General features: G+C 46.2%; 1 protein-coding gene across 1 annotated transcript in view; it reads right to left on the bottom strand.

The window, feature by feature from the left end:
* The window catches only part of LOC121578450 (methionine synthase), a 47,990-nt gene that overhangs the window by 4,507 nt on the left and 21,596 nt on the right, over positions 1-21,887 (bottom strand). The window contains 19 exon segments of the mRNA XM_045215819.1: positions 614-689; positions 1,207-1,305; positions 5,746-5,827; positions 5,924-6,044; positions 6,409-6,476; positions 9,412-9,512; positions 9,657-9,764; positions 11,237-11,298; positions 11,301-11,348; positions 11,351-11,387; positions 14,112-14,153; positions 14,155-14,202; positions 15,704-15,807; positions 15,810-15,843; positions 17,050-17,076; positions 17,078-17,120; positions 17,122-17,165; positions 20,919-21,098; positions 21,423-21,608. Coding sequence (XP_045071754.1) covers positions 614-689; positions 1,207-1,305; positions 5,746-5,827; positions 5,924-6,044; positions 6,409-6,476; positions 9,412-9,512; positions 9,657-9,764; positions 11,237-11,298; positions 11,301-11,348; positions 11,351-11,387; positions 14,112-14,153; positions 14,155-14,202; positions 15,704-15,807; positions 15,810-15,843; positions 17,050-17,076; positions 17,078-17,120; positions 17,122-17,165; positions 20,919-21,098; positions 21,423-21,608 — 1,510 coding nt within the window.

Raw genomic sequence — 21,887 nt, 5'->3', positions numbered from 1 at the left:
TTGCTTGTTACTTCCATTTGCGAATAATCGCACCAACTGTTGTCACCTTCTCACCAAGCTGTTTGACGATGGTCTTGTAGCCCATTCCAGCCCCTTGTGTAGGTCTAAAATCTTGTCCCTGACATCCTTGGAGAGCTCTTTGGTCTTGGCCATGGTGGAGAGTTTGTAATCTGATAGATTGATTACTTCTGTGGACAGGTGTCTTTTATACAGGTAACAAGCTGAGATTAGGAGCACTCCTTTAAGAGTGTGCTCTAATCTCAGCCTGTTACTCTGTAAAAGACACCTGGGAGCCAGAAATCTTTCTGATTGAGAGGGGGTCAAATACTTATTTCCCTCATTAAAATGCAAATCAATTTATAAAAATTTTGACAAGCGTTGTTCTGGATTTTTTTGCTGTTATTCTGTCTCACACTGTTCAAATAAACCTACCATTAAAAGTATAGACTGATCATGTCTTTGTCAGTGGGCAAACGTACAAAATCAGCAGGGGATCAAATACTTTTTTCCCCCCCTCACTGTAGGGTCTCATCTTCTGAATTACAACGACAACCAGACAAATGACCTACTGAAGTCCTAGAGGACTGTTGATCCCAGTCTATTAGTGTCTTACCTGGTTTGGCCTGAGAAAGCCAGTCCACATGTAGTCCTTTCTCCCTGGCCTGGGCTAGAGACAGGAAGCGTCTCTCCTGAGAACACAGACACACAGAGACACTCCTAAACAGCTCTCAGACAGCCCAGTCGTTACAGTGTCCCTGACAACCCCGCTACGGCCCTGGACCAGTGTTTAGGGCTAGGATTCATCAACTCATCACCAAACCTTTTGATTAGAGGAATCAGCTGTGCTTTCTTTAGATACCTGCAATTGCGTAGTTTTGTATTTTCACACTCTAGTCACTTCCCATCACGCCCACCTTGCCTCCCTTCCAGACTGTTCCAGAACAGGACAGGACAGTATGTTAGACTAGAACAACTCCTCCCTTCCAGACTGTTCCAGAACAGGACAGGACAGTCTGTTAGACTAGAACAACTCCTCCCTTCCAGAACAGGACAGGACAGTCTGTTCCTAATAGAGAGTCCTAGACTACATCCAATAATACTACTCACCTTCAGAGTGTCGTAGTGGTCCAGTGTGCGTGTTACGTGTGTGTGTTTGTCTCTCTCTGTGTGTGTGTGTGTGTGTGTGTGTGTGTGTGTGTTCCTCACCTTCAGAGAGTCGTAGTGGTCCTGTCTGACGTCTTCGTACTCCTCTGTCGTCTCCTCAAAGAACTCCTCCTTCACATTCTCATCTAGCAGCTGAGAGCACTACACAGAGACAGGACAACATGGATGGTCAGCTGACAGCACTACACAGAGACAGGACAACATGGATGGTCAGCTGACAGTACTACACAGAGACAGGACAACATGGATGGTCAGCTGACAGCACTACACAGGACAGGCAACATGGATGGTCAGCTGACAGCACTACACAGAGACAGGACAACATGGATGGTCAGCTGACAGTACTCCAGACCTGGATGGTCAGCTGACAGCACTACACAGAGACAGGACAACATGGATGGTCAGCTGACAGCACTACACAGAGACAGGACAACATGGATGGTCACTGACAGCACTACACAGAGACAGGACAACATGGATGTCCTACAGCAGGATGGTCAGCTGACAGCACTACACAGAGACAGGACAACATGGTTTAAGAAATAGATTCCGCTTCCCAAATAGTACCTTTTTCCCTAATAGTGCACTACTTTTGACCAGAACCCATACTTTTGTTGTGCACTATGTAGGTAATAGGGTGCCTTTTTGGACGAACATAGAATATCAGAGTTTTGGCTCCAGTGTGAGAATCCTTGAAGGACTATTATTATATGTTAAGAGTAGAGTAGAGCTTTGAAGCTGTGAGGGTGCCATGATAACTGAGGCGTGAGCGGAGAGGGTGCCATGATAACTGAGGGCGTGAAGCGCTTGGAGAGGGTGCCATCATTGTTGAGGGCGTGAAGCTGAGAGGGTGCCATGATAACTGAGGGTGTGAAGCGGAGAGGGTGCCATCATTGTTGAGGGCGTGAAGCTGAGAGGGTGCCATGATAACTGAGGGCGTGAAGCGGAGAGGGTGCCATCACTGTTGATGGCGTGAAGCTGAGAAGGTGCCATCACTGTTGATGGCGTGAAGCTGAGAAGCTGCCATAATAACTTAGGGCGTGAAGCGGAGAGGGTGCCATCACTGTTGATGGAGTGCAGCTGACAAGGCGCCATCACTGAGAATGGCTACTTTCATCTATGGATGAGGAGGAAATGTCCCTAACAGAGATGAACCAACCCAATACAGGACTAATTAACACTGGTGTATGAGCGGTTGACAACTATCTGGGGACTTCTCTGTTCCTGACCACACAAGTTTTGAGAATGACACAAGTATTGGTCTTCACAAAGTTCGCTGCTTCAATGTTTTTAGATATTTTTGTCAGATGTTACTATGGTATACTGAAGTATAATTACAAGCATTCCATAAGTGTAACCATGGTGAACAGGCACCACCCTCCTTTTAAAGCTTCCAGTCTGTTATTAATATAAATAAATAATAATATGCCATTTAGCAGACGCTTTTATCCAAAGCGACTTACAGTCATGCGTGCATACATTTTTGTGTATGGGTGGTCCCGGGGATCGAACCCACTACCTTGGCGTTACAAGCGCCGTGCTCTACCAGCTGAGCTACAGAGGACCACATGCTGACCAGTTATTCTAACTCAATCAGCATGACAGAGTGATCTCCAGCCTTGTCCTCGTCAACACTCTCACCTGTGTTAACAACAGAATCACTGACATGATGTCAGCTGGTCCTTTTGTGGCAGGGCTGAAATGCAGTGGAAATGTTTTTTTTTGGGGGGATTAAGTTCATTTTCATGGCAAAGAGGGACTTTGCAATTAATTGTAATTAATCTGATCACTCTTCGTAACATTCTGGAGTATATGCAAATTGCCATCATAAAAACTGAGGCAGCAAACTTTTGACCATGACTGTAAATACATGAGTTATGAAAACTTTGAGTAAAGCCAGTGTGTCTATGTATGCGGATGACAACACTATACACGTCAGCTACTACAGCGATTAAAATGACTGCAACGCTTAACAATTATTATTATTATTATTTATTATTTTATTAACAAAGAGCTGCAGTTAGTTTCAGAATGGGTGGCAAGGAATAAGTTTGTCCTAAATATTTCTAAAACTAAAAGCATTGTATTTGGGACAAATCATTCACTAAACCCTAAACCTCAACTAAATCTCGTAATGAATAATGTGGAAATTGAGCAAGTTGAGGAGACTAAACTGCTTGCAGTAACCCTGGATTGTAAACTGTCATGGTCAAAACATATTGATACAACAGTAGCTAGGATGGGGAGAAGTCTGTCCATAATAAAGTGCTGCTCTGCCTTCTTAACAACACTATCAACAAGGCAGGTCCTACAGGCCCTAGTTTTGTCACACCTGGACTACTGTTCAGTCGTGTGGTCTGGTACCACAAAGAGGGACTTGGGGAAAATTGCAATTGGCTCAGAACAGGGCAGCACAGCTGGCCCTTAAAAGTACACAGGGAGCTAACATTATTAATATGCATGTCAATCTCCCCTGGCTCAAAGTGGAAGAGAGATTGAAATCATCACTACTTGTTTTTGTAAGAAGTGTTGACAAGCTGAATGCACCAAGCTGTCTGTTTGAACTACTGGCACACAGCTCGGACACCCATGCATACCCCACAAGACATGCCACCAGAGGTCTCTTCACGGTCCCCACGTCCAGAACAGACTATGGGAGGCGCACAGTACTACATAGAGCCATGACTACATGGAACTCTATTCCACATCAGGTAACTGATGCAAGCAGTAGAATCAGATTTTATTTTTTTAACAGGTAAAAATACACCTTCTGGAACAACGGGGACTGTGAAGAGACACACACAAGGGTATAGACACATGGATACGCACACATTGTAATATTGTTGTATGGTGGTATTAAACATTTTGTATTGTAGATATGAGGTGATATAATAATGTTATATGATGTACTGTTTTATATTTTGTTTTATGTGTAATGTAAGTGCATTTCGCTACACCCGCAATAACATCTGCTAAATATGTGTGTGTGACCAATAAAATTATATTTGATTTAATGAGTTTGGACCCCAGGAAGAGTAGCTGCTGCCTTGGCAGGAACTACTGGGGATCCATAATAAACCCCAGGAAGAGTAGCTGCTGCCTTGGCAGGAACTAATGGGGATCCATAATAAACCCCAGGAAGAGTAGCTGCTGCCTTGGCAGGAACTAATGGGGATCCATAATAAACCCCAGGAAGAGTAGCTGCTGCCTTGGCAGGAACTAATGGGGATCCATAATAAACCCCAGGAAGAGTAGCTGCTGCCTTGGCAGGAACTAATGGGGATCCATAATAAACCCCAGGAAGAGTAGCTGCTGCCTTGGCAGGAACTAATGGGGATCCATAATAAACCCCCAGGAAGAGTAGCTGCTGCCTTGGCAGGAACTAATGGGGATCCATAATAAACCCCAGGAAGAGTAGCTGCTGCCTTGGCAGGAACTAATGGGGATCCATAATAAACCCCAGGAAGAGTAGCTGCTGCCTTGGCAGGAACTAATGGGGATCCATAATAAACCCCAGGAAGAGTAGCTGCTGCCTTGGCAGGAACTAATGGGGATCCATAATAAACCCCAGGAAGAGTAGCTGCTGCCTTGGCAGGAACTAATGGGGATCCATAATAAACCCCAGGAAGAGTAGCTGCTGCCTTGGCAGGAACTAATGGGGATCCATAATAAACCCCAGGAAGAGTAGCTGCTGCCTTGGCAGGAACTAATGGGGATCCATAATAAACACCAGGAAGAGTAGCTGCTGCCTTGGCAGGAACTAATGGGGATCCATAATAAACCCCAGGAAGAGTAGCTGCTACCTTGGCAGGAACTAATGGGGATCCATAATAAACCCCAGGGAGAGTAGCTGCTGCCTTGGCAGGAACTAATGGGGATCCATAATAAACCCCAGGAATAGTAGCTGCTGCCTTGGCAGGAACTAATGGGGATCCATAATAAACCCCAGGAAGAGTAGCTGCTGCCTCAGCAGGAACTAATGGGGATCCATAATAAACCCCAGGAAGAGTAGCTGCTGCCTTGGCAGAACTAATGGGGATCCATAATAAACCCCAGGAAGAGTAGCTGCTGCCTCAGCAGGAACTAATGGGGATCCATAATAAACCCCAGGAAGAGTAGCTGCTGCCTTGGCAGGAACTAATGGGGATCCATAATAAACCCCAGGAAGAGTAGCTGCTGCCTCAGCAGGAACTAATGGGGATCCATAATAAACCCCAGGAAGAGTAGCCGCTGCCTTGGCAGGAACTAATGGGGCTCCATAATAAACCCCAGGAAGAGTAGCTGCTGCCTTGGCAGGAACTAATGGGGATCCATAATAAACCCCCAGGAAGAGTAGCTGCTGCCTTGGCAGGAACTAATGGGGATCCATAATAAATACAAAATATAAATATGCTGCCCCTGTCTAGTGATAGGAAGGGTACAAAACCAAGAGATGGAGTAGTCAACACGCTAGCTACATAGTAGGAAATAGGAATAGGATCCCAGTGGGATTTGAACCCACAACCTTGCTAGGGGCTGCACTGACTGAGGACCACGGTCTCTAGCGATAGGAGGTAGAGCGTGTATAGTGTACGTACGTACCACCACCACACTCCTAGAGGCATCCAGAACGTGCACCACAGGACAGCTGTAGCGGGGAGCGATCTTCACGGCCGTGTGGGTCCTGTTACACACGGAGGCTTCACATCAGGACATGGTAGAGAGTTGAAAGGTCATGGTAAAGCTAATGATGGCGTGTGTGTGTGTGTGTGTATCCTACTTGGAGGTGGTTGCCCCTCCGATCAGCAGCGGGGTCTTCATCCCAAGCCGCTCCATCTCCTTGGCAACGTAGATCATCTCATCCAGCGAGGGCGTGATGAGGCCAGACAGACCGATGATGTCTGTAGGGGGGGCGGAGGGAGGGATACACAGGAAGTTCAGCTGGGAGGGACTTCTTCCAAAAGAGTAGTTCACTCATTTCCACCTCTGATTTCAGTCCCAATCCTACTCCCAGATCTGTCTGTGGCGCTATATAGCCAACTCCTCCCGGTTACTGTCACGACAAACAATGACCATAGCAGTTGGCAAGACAGCACAAACAGATCTGGGACCAGGTTATTCCTATTGATTAATAAGGATTAGGCTCCAAGCTAAGAATGACGCCAACATAAAAAGGTATAAATGTGACACATAAAAGCCAGCAGAAAGCCGAGCTGCGGTACCGGTGCTGGAACTGATAAAGCCATACGGTTAATGTTAACCCACCTGCTTTGCATTTGATGGCTTCCCTCAGTATCTTGTCACATGGAATCATGACCCCCAGATCTATCACTCTAGGAAACGGGAACCGAACAGGGTTAGAACAAGGTTATGGGAGGTGGTACAGGAACATTCCCTAATCTTTCTTACTTTAACAAGGTTTCCATCCAAACCATTTCATAAAGGATGAATTAACGGACGCATGAAAAAAAAAGTCACGACCGGGCTGATGGAAAGAGGACGATTCGGTACAATTTTATATAAATGCCGACAGACAATTTGTTCGTTCGACGTGGTGGTATCTTTTTTGTGTCGGTAAAATTAATTATTTGAGAAATGGGGTCGGTGGAAACGCCTTTATGCGCAAATATTGATAAAATAACCATCACATCGAAGTAAACTTGGAGTCACTTCGATATGATGTTTATCAGGCTACAGATTGAACAAGTTATGATGAACTTCACAGGGTGGTGAAAGGGCACGGTGATGAGCTTGATGCTCCTTTCCAATAAACATCGAGGGTCTTATTCTGGTGACATGATGATCGATGCTCGACTGCCAAAAAAAATCTAAGGTCTTATTCTGGTGACATGATGATCGATGCTCGACTGCCGTTTGACAAATAAAAATACTAAGCTCTTATTCTGGTGACATGAAGATCGGCGCCCGACTGCCCAAAAAAAACTCTAAGGTCTTATTCTGGTGACAAGGGAAGATCGATGCTCGACTGCCAAAAAAAAAAATCTAAGGTTCTATTCTGGTGACATGGGATGATCGTATGCCCGACTGCCAAAAACTCTAAGGTCTTATTCTGCTGACATGATGATTTGCTGCTCGACTGCCGCTTTGACAAACACAAATACTCTCTCTTACCCATAATAATCTCATCATGCAGTGACTAACCTACTTCCTATCTGAGAGCTGTTGAGCGAAAGTTGGGCTGGAGCTCAGACTAACCCTCTGTATCTGAGAGCTGTTGAGCGTTGGCTGAGCTCAGGGGACTAACCTACTGTGTCTGAGTCTGCTGAGCGAAGCTGGGCTTGAGCTTAGGGGACCAACCTACTGTATCTGAGAGCTAAGTTGAGCGAACGCTGGAGCCCAGACTAACCCCAGAGAGCTGCTGAGCGGTTGGCTGGAGCCCAGACTCAACTTCTGTATCTGAGTATCTTCAAGTTGAGCGGTTGGCTGAGCCCGAGACTAACCTACTGTATCTGAGAGCTGCTGAGCGGGTTATATGGAGCTCAGACTAACCTACTGTATCTGAGAGAGCTGTTGAGCGGTTGGCTGGAGCTCAGACTGCAACCACTGTATCTGAGAGCTGTTGAGTTGGCTGGCGCAGACTAACCCACTCTATCTGAGAGCTGTTGAGCGGTTGGCTGGAGCTCAGACTAACCCACTGTATCTGAGAGCTGTTGAGCGGTTGGCTGGAGCTCAGACTAACCTACTCTATCTGAGAGCTGTTGAGCGGTTGGCTGGAGCTCAGACTAACCCAGAGTAGGTATATTTTACAACGCAACCGTTTTTGTGACAAAACCATCGGTAGAGTTAAAATGGAAACACATTTAACTCGTATTTTTCGTTCAGTACGTTGGAATTTAAATCGTGAACGTTGTTTTTGTGTGCACTGTGTCATCACACAGCCTTTCATCTGCATTAAGTCAGTTTGATGGAAACATCTCTGGTGGGAAAATGTTAATATTATTTTACGCAAATTTTAGAATATTCACATGGAAATCTTGTCGCAAATTGGATTGAAACCTAGCTACTAACACACACCATCCATCCATCCATCCATCCATCCATCCAATGATCCTACAGCACACTGTACACTACACTACTACACACCATCCATCCATCCTCACACTACACTAATAATATAATAATAATAATAATAATAATAATAATTATGCCATTTAGCAGACGCTTTTATCCAAAGCGACTTACAGTCATGTGTGCATACATTTTTATGTTTGGGTGGTCCCGGGGATCGAACCCACTACCCTGGCGTTACAAGCACCGTGCTCTACCAGCTGAGCTACAGAGGACCACACTACACTAATACACACCATCCATCCATCCATCTGCACACTAATACACACCATCCATCCATACACTCACTAATACACACCATCCATCCATCCATCCATACACTCACTAATACACACCATCCATCCATCCATCCGTACACTAATACACACCATCCATCCATCCATACACACACTAATACACACCATCCATCCATCCATACACACATAATACACACCATCCATCCATCCATACACACACTAATACACACCATCCATCCATCCATACACACACTAATACACACCATCCATCCATCCATACACACACTAATACACACCATCCATCCATCCGCACACTAATACACACCATCCATCCATCTGCACACTAATACACACCATCCATCCATCCATACACACTAATACACACCATCCATCCATCCATCCATTTCCATCCATCCTACACTACACTACTACACACCATCCATCCTCCCTGGAACTATGACCCCCGCTTCTCCATCGACAGCAATAAAACACCCTGGTCCCTCTGAAGTGATGATACTCATATTTATTCTGCCTTCCACTTGCTGGGAAGCAACTCCTGGGGTTATGTCCCCATTTAGCAATTTGCTTTCACCAGGCATAGGGGTCTCTTTTTACTTTCCTTAGGGCAAATTTCTACTTTCAACCAGATTGTCACTACTTTCATCTACTAGGGAATAATTCTATCCATGGGTGCCATTTGTGATCTCGCACGTTCTCATCTCCCTGTAATTCCCCACACCCACTGCTTTCGTAGTAGAAGTCACATTTAGCTACGGATCTAAAACAACTGATGACTGTTCTATCTGTATATACTACATTTTTACATTTTAGTCATTTAGAACACATAGAACACAATAGAAATATGAGAACACTAAGAACACAATATAACAAGAACACAATAGAACAAGAGAACACAAGAGAACACAATAGAACACGGCCCTACCTGAAGTTGTTGCAGCCCAGCACCACTCCTACAATGTTCTTTCCGATGTCGTGGACGTCTCCCTTCACTGTGGCCAGCACTATGGTTCCCTGGTAGGGGTCCTAACAGGGTAGGGGGGGGTAAAGATCCGTTCAATCAGTCCAGAGAGACAGACATGCTGAAGATGAGAAGCCTCCTCAGTGTTAATGTAGAGTAGAGCTGTGACAGACAGACAGACAGACAGACAGACAGACAGACAGACAGACCATCTCCTCTGATGATCCTGATGCCAGCTGCATGGCCTCTCTCTCCTTCTCCATGTAGGGGATCAGATGGGCTACAGCCTTCTTCATCACACGTGCTGACTTTATCACCTGTTACACATAGAGATAGACAGAGAGAGAGAGAGACAGAGACAGAGAGAGAGAGAGAGAGAGAGAGAGAGACAGAGACAGAGACAGAGATAGAGGAGATTCCAGAGACAGAGAGATACAGAGAGACAGAGAGAGACAGAGAGAGAGACAGAGAGAGAGAGGGAGAGAGAGAGAGACAGAGAGAGAGAGACAGAGACAGAGAGAGAGAGACAGAGAGAGAGAGACAGGAGAGAGAGAGCAGAGAGACAGAGAGAGAGACAGAGAGACAGAGAGAGAGAGAGAGAGAGAGATAGAGACAGAGACAGAGAGAGAGAGAGAGAGAGACAGAGAGAGACAGAGAGAGACAGAGAGAGACAGAGACAGAGAGACAAGAGAGACAGAGGAGACAGACAGAGAGAGACAGAGACAGACCGAGACAGAGAGAGACAAAAAAGAGACAGAGACAGAGAGGCAGAGAGAGAGAGAGAGCAGAGAGATAGAGAGAAGAGATAGAGAGACAGAGACAGAGACAGAGAGAGAGAGACAGACAGAGACAGAGACAGAGAGAGAGAGAGAGAGAGAGAGAGAGAGAGAGAGAGACAGAGAGGAGAGAGACAGGAGAGAGAGACAGAGAGAGAGAGAGAGACCCCAGTTAGTGTTCTGCAGGTGTCACAATATGGGAAGGGGCAACGGGTACCAGACAGACTCCAGTTACCATAGTGATTTAACAGATGTGTAAACAGCATCAGTGTGAATTAGGGTTACAGAATTCTGGTAACTTCCCAAAAATTCCTGGTTTCCCAAAAATCCTGGTTGGAAGATTGACGGAATCATGAGGCTCTCATATTAATGAATAAGCAGGATATCTGGAAATCCTCCAACCCTAGTGTGCAATCAACAACATCATGCAGAACGGTAACAACAGTATAAAATATATTATTGACGTCCGTTCTGAGAGAGAAGACACACTTTTTACTCCAACAGCCAATAGCGCTCAACAGGCCTCGTTCATTTGTCATCATCTGAGTGGGTCTGAAAACCATTGAACACTATTAGCGACCCTCTAAACCAGCGGTTCCCAACTCCGGTCCTCCAGTAACCCCCCGGTCCTCCAGTAAACAAGTGCACACATGTTTATTGAGCCCAGGACGACCACACCCGATTCAGCTAGGTCAACTACTCATCAGGCCCCTCAATGAGCGGAATCAGGCTACAACAACAATGTGCTGTTGGTACGGGGTCTGGAGTTGGGAACCACTACTCTAAACCATTAGTATAAAAAGGAAATAGTGTAGTTTAAATCTGCCATCCTGTAGCTCCTCCCCCAACCTGAAACAGTGGGTCATCCCATACACACCTTTTACTCAGTCAGGAAGGAAGGCTTCAAGCAGCATGATCACGACAAGAATAGATAACTGTATCCACATCTGTGATCTCTTCCCCTCCACCTGAGGATATCTTGGATCTGTGCACTCCTCTATTCCTCCCCCTACCTGAGGTAGGAACATCTTCCCAGCTCCAAACAGGTCCCCCACCACCTTCATGCCGTTCATCAGGGGCCCTCGATGACGTGTAGGGGCCTCGGGTAGCGCTCAGCCTGGGCCCCGCCTCCTCTGTGTCCTCTACCACATACTTATCTATACCCTGGAGAGAGAGAGAGAGAGACAGAGAGAGAGAGAGATAGAGAGAGAGATAGACAGACAGACAGAGACAGAGAGACAGAGAGAGACAGAGACACAGAGAGAGACAGGACAGAGAGAGAGAGAGACACAGAGAGAGAGAGAGAGAGACAGAGAGACAGAGAGAGAGCGAGAGAGACAGAGAGCGAGAGAGACACAGAGAGAGAGAGAGACAGAGAGAGAGGGAAGAGAGAGACACAGAGAGAGAGAAGAGAGAGAGACACAGAGAGAGAGAGAGACAGCGACAGAGAGACGGAGACAGCGAGAGAGACAGCGAGAGAGACACAGAGAGAGAGAGCAGAGAGAGAGAGAAGAGCAGAGAGACAGAGAGAGAGCCAGAGAGACAGAGAGAGAGAGACACAGAGAGAGAGAGAGACACAGAGAGAGAGAGAGACACAGAGAGAGAGAGAGAGAGCAGAGAGAGAGACACAGACAGAGAGAGGAGAGACAGAGAGAGAGAGACAGAGAGAGAGCGAGAGAGACAGCGAGAGAGACAGAGAAAGCTTTTGTGAGTGTAATGTTTACTGTCAATTTTGTATTGTTTATTTCACTTTTGTTTATTATCTACTTCACTTGCTTTGGCAACGTTAACATATGTTTCCCATGCCAATAAAGCCCTTCAATTGAATAGAAAATTGGCATAAACAAAGACAGAGCGAGAGAAGGAATATTGATAGTAATTGTGATGGAGAAAGGGTGAGATTTTTACCTTACCTTTATCTGTAAAGTTTTGTCAAAAACTATTTTGCTAGATATACCTTAAAATAACTTGGTACCTGCAGTATGTGATCAGTAGGAGGGAGGGAGACAGAGATAACTTGTACCTGCATATCAATCTCCCTGGGAGGAGCCAAACAAATAACTGCACCCTAAGCCCCTCCTCCTACTAACCTTGATGAGCCCATACTCCAGCCTCTCCTACTAACCTTGATGAGCCCATACTCCAGCTTCTCCTACTAACCTTGATGAGCCCTACTCCAGCCTCTCCTACTAACCTTGATGAGCCCATACTCCAGTCTGTCCAACTAACCTTTGGATGAGCCCATACTCCAGCCTCTCCTACTAACCTTCGATGAGCCCATACTCCAGCCTCTCCTACTAACCTTGATGAGCCCATACTCCAGCCTCTCCTACTAACCTTGGATGAGCCCCATACTCCCCAGTCTCTCCTACTAACCTTGATGAGCCCATACTCCAGCCTCTCCCTACTAACCTTGATGAGCCCATACTCCAGCCTCTCCTACTAACCTTGGATGAGCCCATACTCCAGCCTCTCCTACTAACCTTGATGAGCCCATACTCCAGCCTCTCCTACTAACCCAGATGAGCCCATACTCCAGCCTCTCCTACTAACCTTTGATGAGCCCATACTCCAGCCTCTCCTACTAACCTTTGATGAGCCCATACTCCAGCCTCTCCCACTAACCGTGAGCCCATACTCCAGCCTCTCCCACTAACCTTGATGAGCCCATACTCCAGCCTCTCCTACTAACCTTGAGTGAGCCCATACTCTAGCCTCTCCTACTAACCTTGATGAGCCCATACTCCAGCCTCTCCTACTAACCTTGATGAGCCCATACTCCAGCCTCTCCTACTAACCTTGACCTGAGCCCATACTCCAGCTCTCCTACTAACCTTGATGAGCCCATACTCCAGCCTCTCCTACTAACCTTGATGAGCCCATACTCCAGCCTCTCCTACTAACCTTGATGAGCCCATACTCCAGCCTCTCCCCACTAACCTTGATGAGCCCATACTCCAGCCTCTCCTACTAACCTTGATGAGCCCATACTCCAGCCTCTCCTACTAACCTTGAGTGAGCCCATACTCCAGCCTCTCCTACTAACCTTGATGAGCCCATACTCCAGCCTCTCCTACTAACCTTGATGAGCCCATACTCCAGCCTCTCCTACTAACCTTGATGAGCCCATACTCCAGCCTCTCCTACTAACCTTGAGTGAGCCCATACTCCAGCCTCTCCTACTAACCTGATGAGCCCATACTCCCAGCCTCTCCTACTAACCTTGATGAGCCCATACTCCAGCCTCTCCTACTAACCTTGATGAGCCCATACTCCAGCCTCTCCTACTAACCTTGATGAGCCCATACTCCAGCCTCTCCTACTAACCTTGATGAGCCCATACTCAGCCTCTCCTACTAACCTTGATGAGCCCATACTCCAGCCTCTCCTGACTAACCTTGATGAGCCCATACTCCAGCCTCTCCTACTAACCTTGATGAGCCCATACTCCAGCCTCTCCTACTAACCTTGATGAGCCCATACTCCAGCCTCTCCTACTAACCTTGATGAGCCCATACTCCAGTCTCTCCTACTAACCTTGATGAGCCCATACTCAGCCTCTCCTACTAACCTTGATGAGCCCATACTCCAGTCCTCTCCTACTCAACCTTGATGAGCCCATACTCCATTCTCTCCTACTAACCTTGATGAGCCCATACTCCAGCCTCTCCTACCAACCTTGATGAGCCCATACTCCAGTCTCTCCTACTAACCTTGATGAGCCCATACTCCAGTCTGTCCTACTAACCTTGATGAGCCCATACTCCAGCCTCTCCTACTAACCTTGATGAGCCCATACTCCAGCCTCTCCTACTAACCTTGATGAGCCCATACTCCAGTCTCTCCTACTAACCTTGATGAGCCCATACTCCAGCCTCTCCTACTAACCTTGATGAGCCCATACTCCAGCCTCTCCTCCACTGTTCCCCCCTCTCCACTCATCCGTCTGGACCACCTTCTTCCCTCCTTTGGCACAGCTCTGAAAACGACAGGATTCTCTTCAGAAAAAGCTATGGGAACTAGTTAACTAGGGATCAGTTAACCAGAGTTAACAGAGTTATAGGACATGTACTGTGGTAACCAGGTGGACCTGTTCATACAGCACCATATGTACTGTGTTAACCTGGTGGACCTGTTCATACAGCAGCATATGTACTGTGTTAACCAGGTGGACCTGTTCATACGACAGAATATGTACTGTGTTAACCAGGTGGACCTGTTCATACAGCAGCATATGTGCTGTGTTAACCAGGTGGATCTGTTCATACAGCAGCATATGTACTGTGTTAACCAGGTGGACCTGTTCATACAGCAGAATATGTACTGTGTTAACCAGGTGGACCTGTTCATACAGCAGCATATGTACTGTGTTAACCAGGTGGACCTGTTCATACAGCAGCATATGTACTGTGTTAACCAGGTGGACCTGTTCATACAGCAACATATGTACTGTGTTAACCAGGTGTCGACCTGTTCATACAGCAGAATATGTACTGTGTTAAGTACCTATTCATACAGCAGCATATGTACTGTGTTAACCAGGTGGACCTGTTCATACAGCAGAATATGTACTGTGTTAACCAGGGTGGACCTGTTCATACAGCATAATATGTACTGTGTTAACCAGGTGGACCATTGTTCATACAGCAGCATATGTTCTGTGTTAACCAGGTGGCCTGTTCATACAGCAGCATATGTACTGTGTTAACCAAGGTGGACCTGTATTCATACAGCAGAATATGTACTGTGTTAACCAGGTGACCTGTTCATATGCAGAATATGTACTGTTTAATGACCTGTTCATACAATATGTTGTTTATCCAGGTACCTGTTCATACGGCAGCGTATTACTGTGTTAACCAGGTGGACCTGTTCATACAGCATAATATGTACTGTGTTAACCAGGTGACCTGTTCATACCATAATATGTACTGTGTTAACCAGGTGACTGTTCATCACATCATTGTCTGTGTTATCCAGGTGGACCTGTTCCTCCACCAACATATGTTCTGTGTTAACCAGGTGACCTGTTCATACAGCAACATACTGTACTGTCTTAGTTGACTGTTCTCACGTATTACTTTTAACGTACTGTTCTACGCATAATATGTACTGTGTTAAGGTGATGTTCATACAGCATAATATGTACTTGTTAACCAGGTGACCTGTTCCTACACAGCATTGTACTGTTTACCAGGTACCTGTTCATACAGCACATATGTACTGTGTTAACAGATCTGTTCATGATATGTGCTGTGTTAACCAATGACTGTTCATACAGCAGATATTTACTGTGTTAACCAGATGGACTGTTCATGCATATGTACTGTGTTAACCAGGTGGACCTGTTCATACAGCAGCATATGTACTGTGTTAACCAGGTGGACAGATGTTCATACAGCAGAATATGTTCTGTGTTAACCAGGTGGACCAGTATGTGCCTGTTCATACAGCAGCATATGTACTGTTAGACCACATACCTGTGCATACAGCAGTAGTTTCTCTGTGGCCTCCGGGTCTTTGTTCCAGATGAGGTTCTCACACATTAGCAGGAGCTCCTTGTCAATATCGTCATAGACAGGCGGCTGCCAGCGTTCACTATGCCCATGTCCATTCCATCCTGTAGGGGGCAGCAGGACGACAGAGGGTGACTACACTCAACTGAAATATAAAACGTGTTGGTCCCATGTTTCATGAGCTGAAATAAATAAAAAATCCCAGAAGTGTTCCATAGGCGCAAAAAGCTTATTTCTCTAAAATTTTGAGGAGTATTTCTGTCTGTAATAACCCTTTTGTGGAAACCTCTTCTGTTGCTGCTCTCCCCGTGGGTGCCTGCCCTCCCGGCCACATGGCTGTGCCCCTGCCCAGTCATGTGAACTCCACAGATTAGGGCCTAATCTGTAGCTCAGTTGGTAGAGCATGGTGCTTGCAATGCCAGGGTTGTGGGTTCGTTTCCCACGGGGGACCAGTATAAAATATAAATGTATGCACTCACTAACTGTAAGTCGCTCTTTAAAATTTAAATTGACTGATTTCCTTATATGAACTGTAACTCTGTCAAATATTAAAAATTGTTGCATGTTGCGTTTATATTTTTGTTCAGTATACATACCCCATGGAAAACGTGGAGAAATAAGCAACATCTGAGGTGTCACACTACTTAAAGGGTACGAAGCAGGAGTTTTTACTCACTAAAGTAACAACATAATGTGGTCAAAGACCTAGTAACTTTGTGGTAGTCAATCTGGTTATGCATAGTTAAGTTTTTTAAATATTTATTAACTCATTTTGGGATAACTTCGGAGCTACCCACAATGCGCTATTGCCACGGTCATTAAGGAGAACCTAATCTACCAGCGATTTGGTATGCTAGCTCACTAGCTAGCTCAAGCTGGATAACGTTAGCGACTAGCATGTAATTACATTCCAGACCGAGTGTTGGCCAGTGGTGAGCTACAATCCACCAATCATGAGGATTCTCCAACCCCCCCCTCTCTCTCTCTTTGCTTTTGATCTGCTGGTTTTGTTTTAGTTTGTGTTCTGTAGGTTCCTGCCTGTGCTAGTTGGTCTCGTTGTTGGGCTCTTGCTTGAAAATACATGCAGACATTTTTTTTTTTCGTTCAATGTTAGACATGAGTAGTCCACCAGTCAGCTATTTTTGTCCCTGCTGCTTAAAAAAATGTAGGAGCATCCTGTTGCTTTGGGTTGGTATGGAGATATATGTGTCGTCTCATTTCTATCTCGGGACATACAAAGGGGAAGGTCATTTATGTAGAGGGAAGGTCATTTTATGCATATAGTGAATAAATGTGGGCCGAAAATGTACCTTGATGGCGTGGTAGAGGAAGGCTCCCATGCATGGCCTCTCTGATGACCTCCATGCCTCTGAAGGAGAGGACAGGTTGGACGGCCGCCACTGATCCTGGCCCCAGGCAACAACTCCTGTAGAGAAGAATATATATACACAGTTGAAGTCGGAAGATTACATACACCTTAGCCAAATACATTTTAAACTCAGTTTTTCACAATTCCTGACATTTAATCCTAGTAAAGATTCCCTGTCTTAGGTCAGTTAGGATCACCACTTTATTTTAAGAATGTGAAATGCCAAGAGTGTGCAAAGTTGTCATTACATTTTAGTCATTTAACAGACGCTCTTATCCAGAGTGACTTACAGTTAGTGAGTGCATACATTATTATTTATTTTTCATACTGCCCCCCGTGGAAACGAACACACAACCCTGGCGTTGCAAACGCCATGCTCTACCAACTGAGCTGCATCCCTGCCGACCATTCCCTCCCCTACCTCGGACTGATTTGGTTGATCCTGACCCCAGGTAAAGACTCCTGTAGATAATATATATTATATACTATATATTATATACTGTAGTAATACTGTTAGAAGGACAGGTTGATCCTGACCCCAGGTAAAGGGAACACTTAAACAACACAATGTAACTCCAAGTCAATCACACTTCTGTGAAATCAAACTGTCCACTTAGGAAGCAACACTGATTGACAATACATTTCACATGCTGTTGTGCAAATGGAATAGACGACAGGTAGAAATTATACGCAATTAGCAAGACACCCCCCAATAAAGGAGTGGTTCTGCAGGTGGTGACCACAGACCACTTTTCTGTTCCTATGCGTCCTGGCTGATGTTTTGGTCACTTTTGAATGCTGGCGGTGCTTTCACTCTAGTGGTAGCATGAGACAGAGTCTACAACCCCCACAGTGCTCAGGTAGTGCAGCTCATCCAGGATGGCACATCAATGCGAGCTGTGGCAAGAAGGTTTGCTGTGTCTGTCAGCGTAGTGTCCAGAGCATGGAGGCGCTACCAGGAGACAGGCCAGTACATCAGGAGACATGGAGGAGGCCGTAGGGAGGGCAACAACCCAGCAGCAGGACTGCTACCTCTGCCTTTGTGCAAGGAGGAGCAGGAGGAGCACTGCCAGAGCCCTGCAAAATGACCTCCAGCAGGCCACAAATGTGCATGTGTCTGCTCAAACGGTCAGAAACAGACTCCATGAGGGTGGTATGTGGGCCCGACGTCCACAGGTGGGGGTTGTGCTTACAGCCAAACACCGTGCAGGCGTTTGTCATTTGCCAGAGAACACCAAGATTGGCAAATTCGCCACTGGCGCCTTGTGCTCTTCACAGATGAAAGCAGGTTCACGCTGAGCACGTGACAGACGTGACAGAGTCTGGAGACGCCGTGGAGAACGTTCTGCTGCCTGCAACATCCTCCAGCATGACCGGTTTGGCGGTGGGTCAGTCATGGTGTGGGGTGGCATTTCTTTGGGGGGCCGCACAGCCCTCCATGTGCTCGCCAGAGGTAGCCTGACTGCCATTAGGTACCGAGATGAGATCCTCAGACCCCTTGTGAGACCATATGCTGGTGCGGTTGGACCTGGGTTCCTCCTAATGCAAGACAATGCTAGACCTCATGTGGCTGGAGTGTGTCAGCAGTTCCTGCAAGAGGAAGGCATTGATGCTATGGACTGGCCCGCCCGTTCCCCAGACCTGAATCCAATTGAGCACATCTGGGACATCATGTCTCGCTCCATCCACCAACAGACTGTCACAGACTGTCCAGGAGTTGGCGGATGCTTTAGTCCAGGTCTGGGAGGAGATCCCTCAGGAGACCATCCGCCACCTCATCAGGAGCATGCCCAGGCGTTGTAGGGAGGTCATACAGGCACGTGGAGGCCACACACACACTACTGAGCCTCATTTTGACTTGTTTTAAGGACATTACATCAAAGTTGGATCAGCCTGTAGTGTGGTTTTCCACTTTAATTTTTTTAGGGTGACTCCAAATCCAGACCTCCATGGGTTGATAAATTTGATTTCCATTGATAATTTTTGTCTGATTTTGTTGTCAGCACATTCAACTATGTAAAGAAAAAAGTATTTCATAAGATTATTTCATTCATTCAGATCTAGAATGTGTTGTTTAAGTGTTTCCTTTATGTTTTTTTAGCAGTGTATATATATATATATATATATATATATAGTAGCAATACTGTTAGGAGGACAGGTTGATCCTGACCCCAGGTAAAGACTCCTGTAGAGAATATATATTATATACTATAGTATATACTGTTAAAATGATAGGTTGATCCTTACCCCAGGTAAAGACTCCTATTTTATTTCACCTTTATTTAACCAGGTAAGCCAGTTGAGAACAAGTTCTCATTTACAACTGCGACCTGGCCAAGATAAAGCAAAGCAGTGCGATAAAAACAACAACACAGAGTTACATATGGGGTAAAAAACATAAAGTCAAAAATACAACAGAAAATATATATACAGTGTGTGCAAATGTAGTAAGTTATGGAGGTAAGGCAATAAATAGGCCATAGTGCAAAATAATTACAATTTAGTATTAACACTGGAATGATAGATGTGCAGAAGATGATGTGCAAATAGAGATACTGGGGTGCAAATGAGCAAAATAAATTACAATGTAAATAACAATATGGGGATGAGGTAGTTGGGTGGGCTAATTTCAGATGGGCTGTGTACAGGTGCAGTGATCGGTAAGGTGCTCTGACAACTGATGCTTAAAGTTATTGAGGAGATAAGGTCTCCAGCTTCAGAGATTTTTGCAGTTCGTTCCAGTCATTGGCAGCAGAGAACTGGAAGGAATGGCGGCCAAAGGAGGTGTTGGCTTTGGGGGATGACCAGTGAGATATACCTGCTGGAACGCAGACTACGGGTGGGTGTTGCTATGGTGACCAATGATCTAAGATAAGCAGGGATTTCCCTAGAAGTGATTTATAGATGACCTGGAGCCAGTGGGTTTGGCGACAAATATGTAGTGAGGGCCACCAACAAGAGCGTACAGGTCACAGTGGTGGGTAGTGTATGGGGCTTTGGAGACAAAACGGATGGCACTGTGATAGACTACATCCAATTTGCTGAGTAGAGTGTTGGAGGCTATTTTTGTAAATGACATCGCCGAAGTCAAGGATCGGTAGGATAGTCAGTTTTACAAGGGCATGTTTGGCAGCATGAGTGAAGGAGGCTTTGTTGCGAAATAGGAAACCGATTCTAGAACTTTGGATTGGAGATTCTTAATGAGTCTGGAAGGAGAGTTTACGGTCTAACCAGACACCTAGGTATTTGTAGTTGTCCGACCCGCCGAGAGTAGTGATTCTAGTTGGGCGGGCGGGTGCCAGCAGCGTTCGATTGAAGAGCATGCATTTAGTTTTACTAGCGTTTAAGAGCAGTTGGAGGTCACGGAAAGAGTGTTGTATGGCATTGAAGCTCGTTTGGAGGTTTGTTAACACAGTGTCCAATGAAGGGCCAGATGTATACAAAATGGTGTCGTCTGCGTAGAGGTGGATCTGAGAGTCACCAGCAGCAAGAGCGACATCATTGACATACACAGAGAATAGAGTCGGCCCGAGAATTGAACCCTGTGGCACCCCCATAGAGACTGCCAGAGGTCCAGACAACAGGCCCTCCCGATTTGACACATTGAACTCTATCTGAGAAGTAGTTGGTGAACCAGGCAAGGCAGTCATTTGAGAAACCAAGGCTATTTAGTCTGCCAATAAGAATGCGGTGGTTGACAGAGTCAAAAGCCTTGGCCAGGTCTATGAAGACGGCTGCACAGTACTGTATTTTATCGATCGCGGTTATCATATCGCTCATGTGCAGAAACATGTCATGGTCTCAAGTTACCTTGATGAGCCTGGTGGCTCTGATGAAGTTGATGGCATACTCGCTGTGTTCCTCCATGCCCGTGCCTATGGTCAGGATGTTGGGGTCAAAGATGATGTCATTAGGGTCAAAGCCCACTTGAGTTACCAGGAGGTGATAGGCTCTGCTGCAGATCTCGACCTTACGCTCCGTCTCAGTGGCCTGGAGAAACAGAGAGAGTCGACAGCTGTTCAAGGCCTGATTGTTACGCCACAGTCTTTTATCCATGAGGTAACGGGTTCCAAACCCTGTCGCAGCAGTAGTGTTGCAGTCAGCCAAACTCCCATCGCAGAACAGGATGGAATCCCACCTTCATCCTGTTCTCCCCTCCCCAGGGTCTCCCCTCCCCAGGGTCTCCCCTCCCCAGGGTCTCCCCTCCCCAGGGTCTCCCCTCCCCAGGGTCTCCCCTCCCCAGGGTCTCCCCTCCCCAGGGTCTCCCTCTAGGTATCTATATCCACCCAGCTCCTCTCCAGGTGTCCGTCTCACCTGACCCTCCTCGTCGAAAGCCATTACAACCACAGCAGCCCCGTAGCGTCTGACAGTCGTAGCTCTCTGGAGAAACTCCTCCACTCCTTCCTTCAGACTGATGCTGTTGACGATGCACTTCCCCTGGCAACACTTCAGCCCCGCCTTGATCACCTCGAAGTTAGACGAGTCTATACACAGAGGCACCTGGGAGAGGAGAGGGAGGAGGACTAAGAGGAGAGCTGGGACAGATGGGGAAGTGAACTTCAGCTTTAGACTTATTTAGTAGAGGAGCTCCGTTCTTAAGAGCGGTCTTGTTTCCCCCTGCATCTCTCCCAGCACTTCAACGACGTTGTTCATCTTATTGTAGCTAAGTGCGTAGTAACATTACTTATTTTGGTACAGTATTATGGTAAATGGTTTTAGAAACATGATTAAACGTTGGAAGCGTTCAACAGTGCGCATGGTATCTATCTTTATATATCA

This window comes from Coregonus clupeaformis, unplaced genomic scaffold, assembly GCF_020615455.1.
Source record: "Coregonus clupeaformis isolate EN_2021a unplaced genomic scaffold, ASM2061545v1 scaf0527, whole genome shotgun sequence".
Classification (NCBI taxonomy): Eukaryota; Metazoa; Chordata; class Actinopteri; order Salmoniformes; family Salmonidae; genus Coregonus; species Coregonus clupeaformis.
Note: the sequence above shows the minus strand (reverse complement) of the source record. Positions and strands in the feature narration are given on the sequence as shown.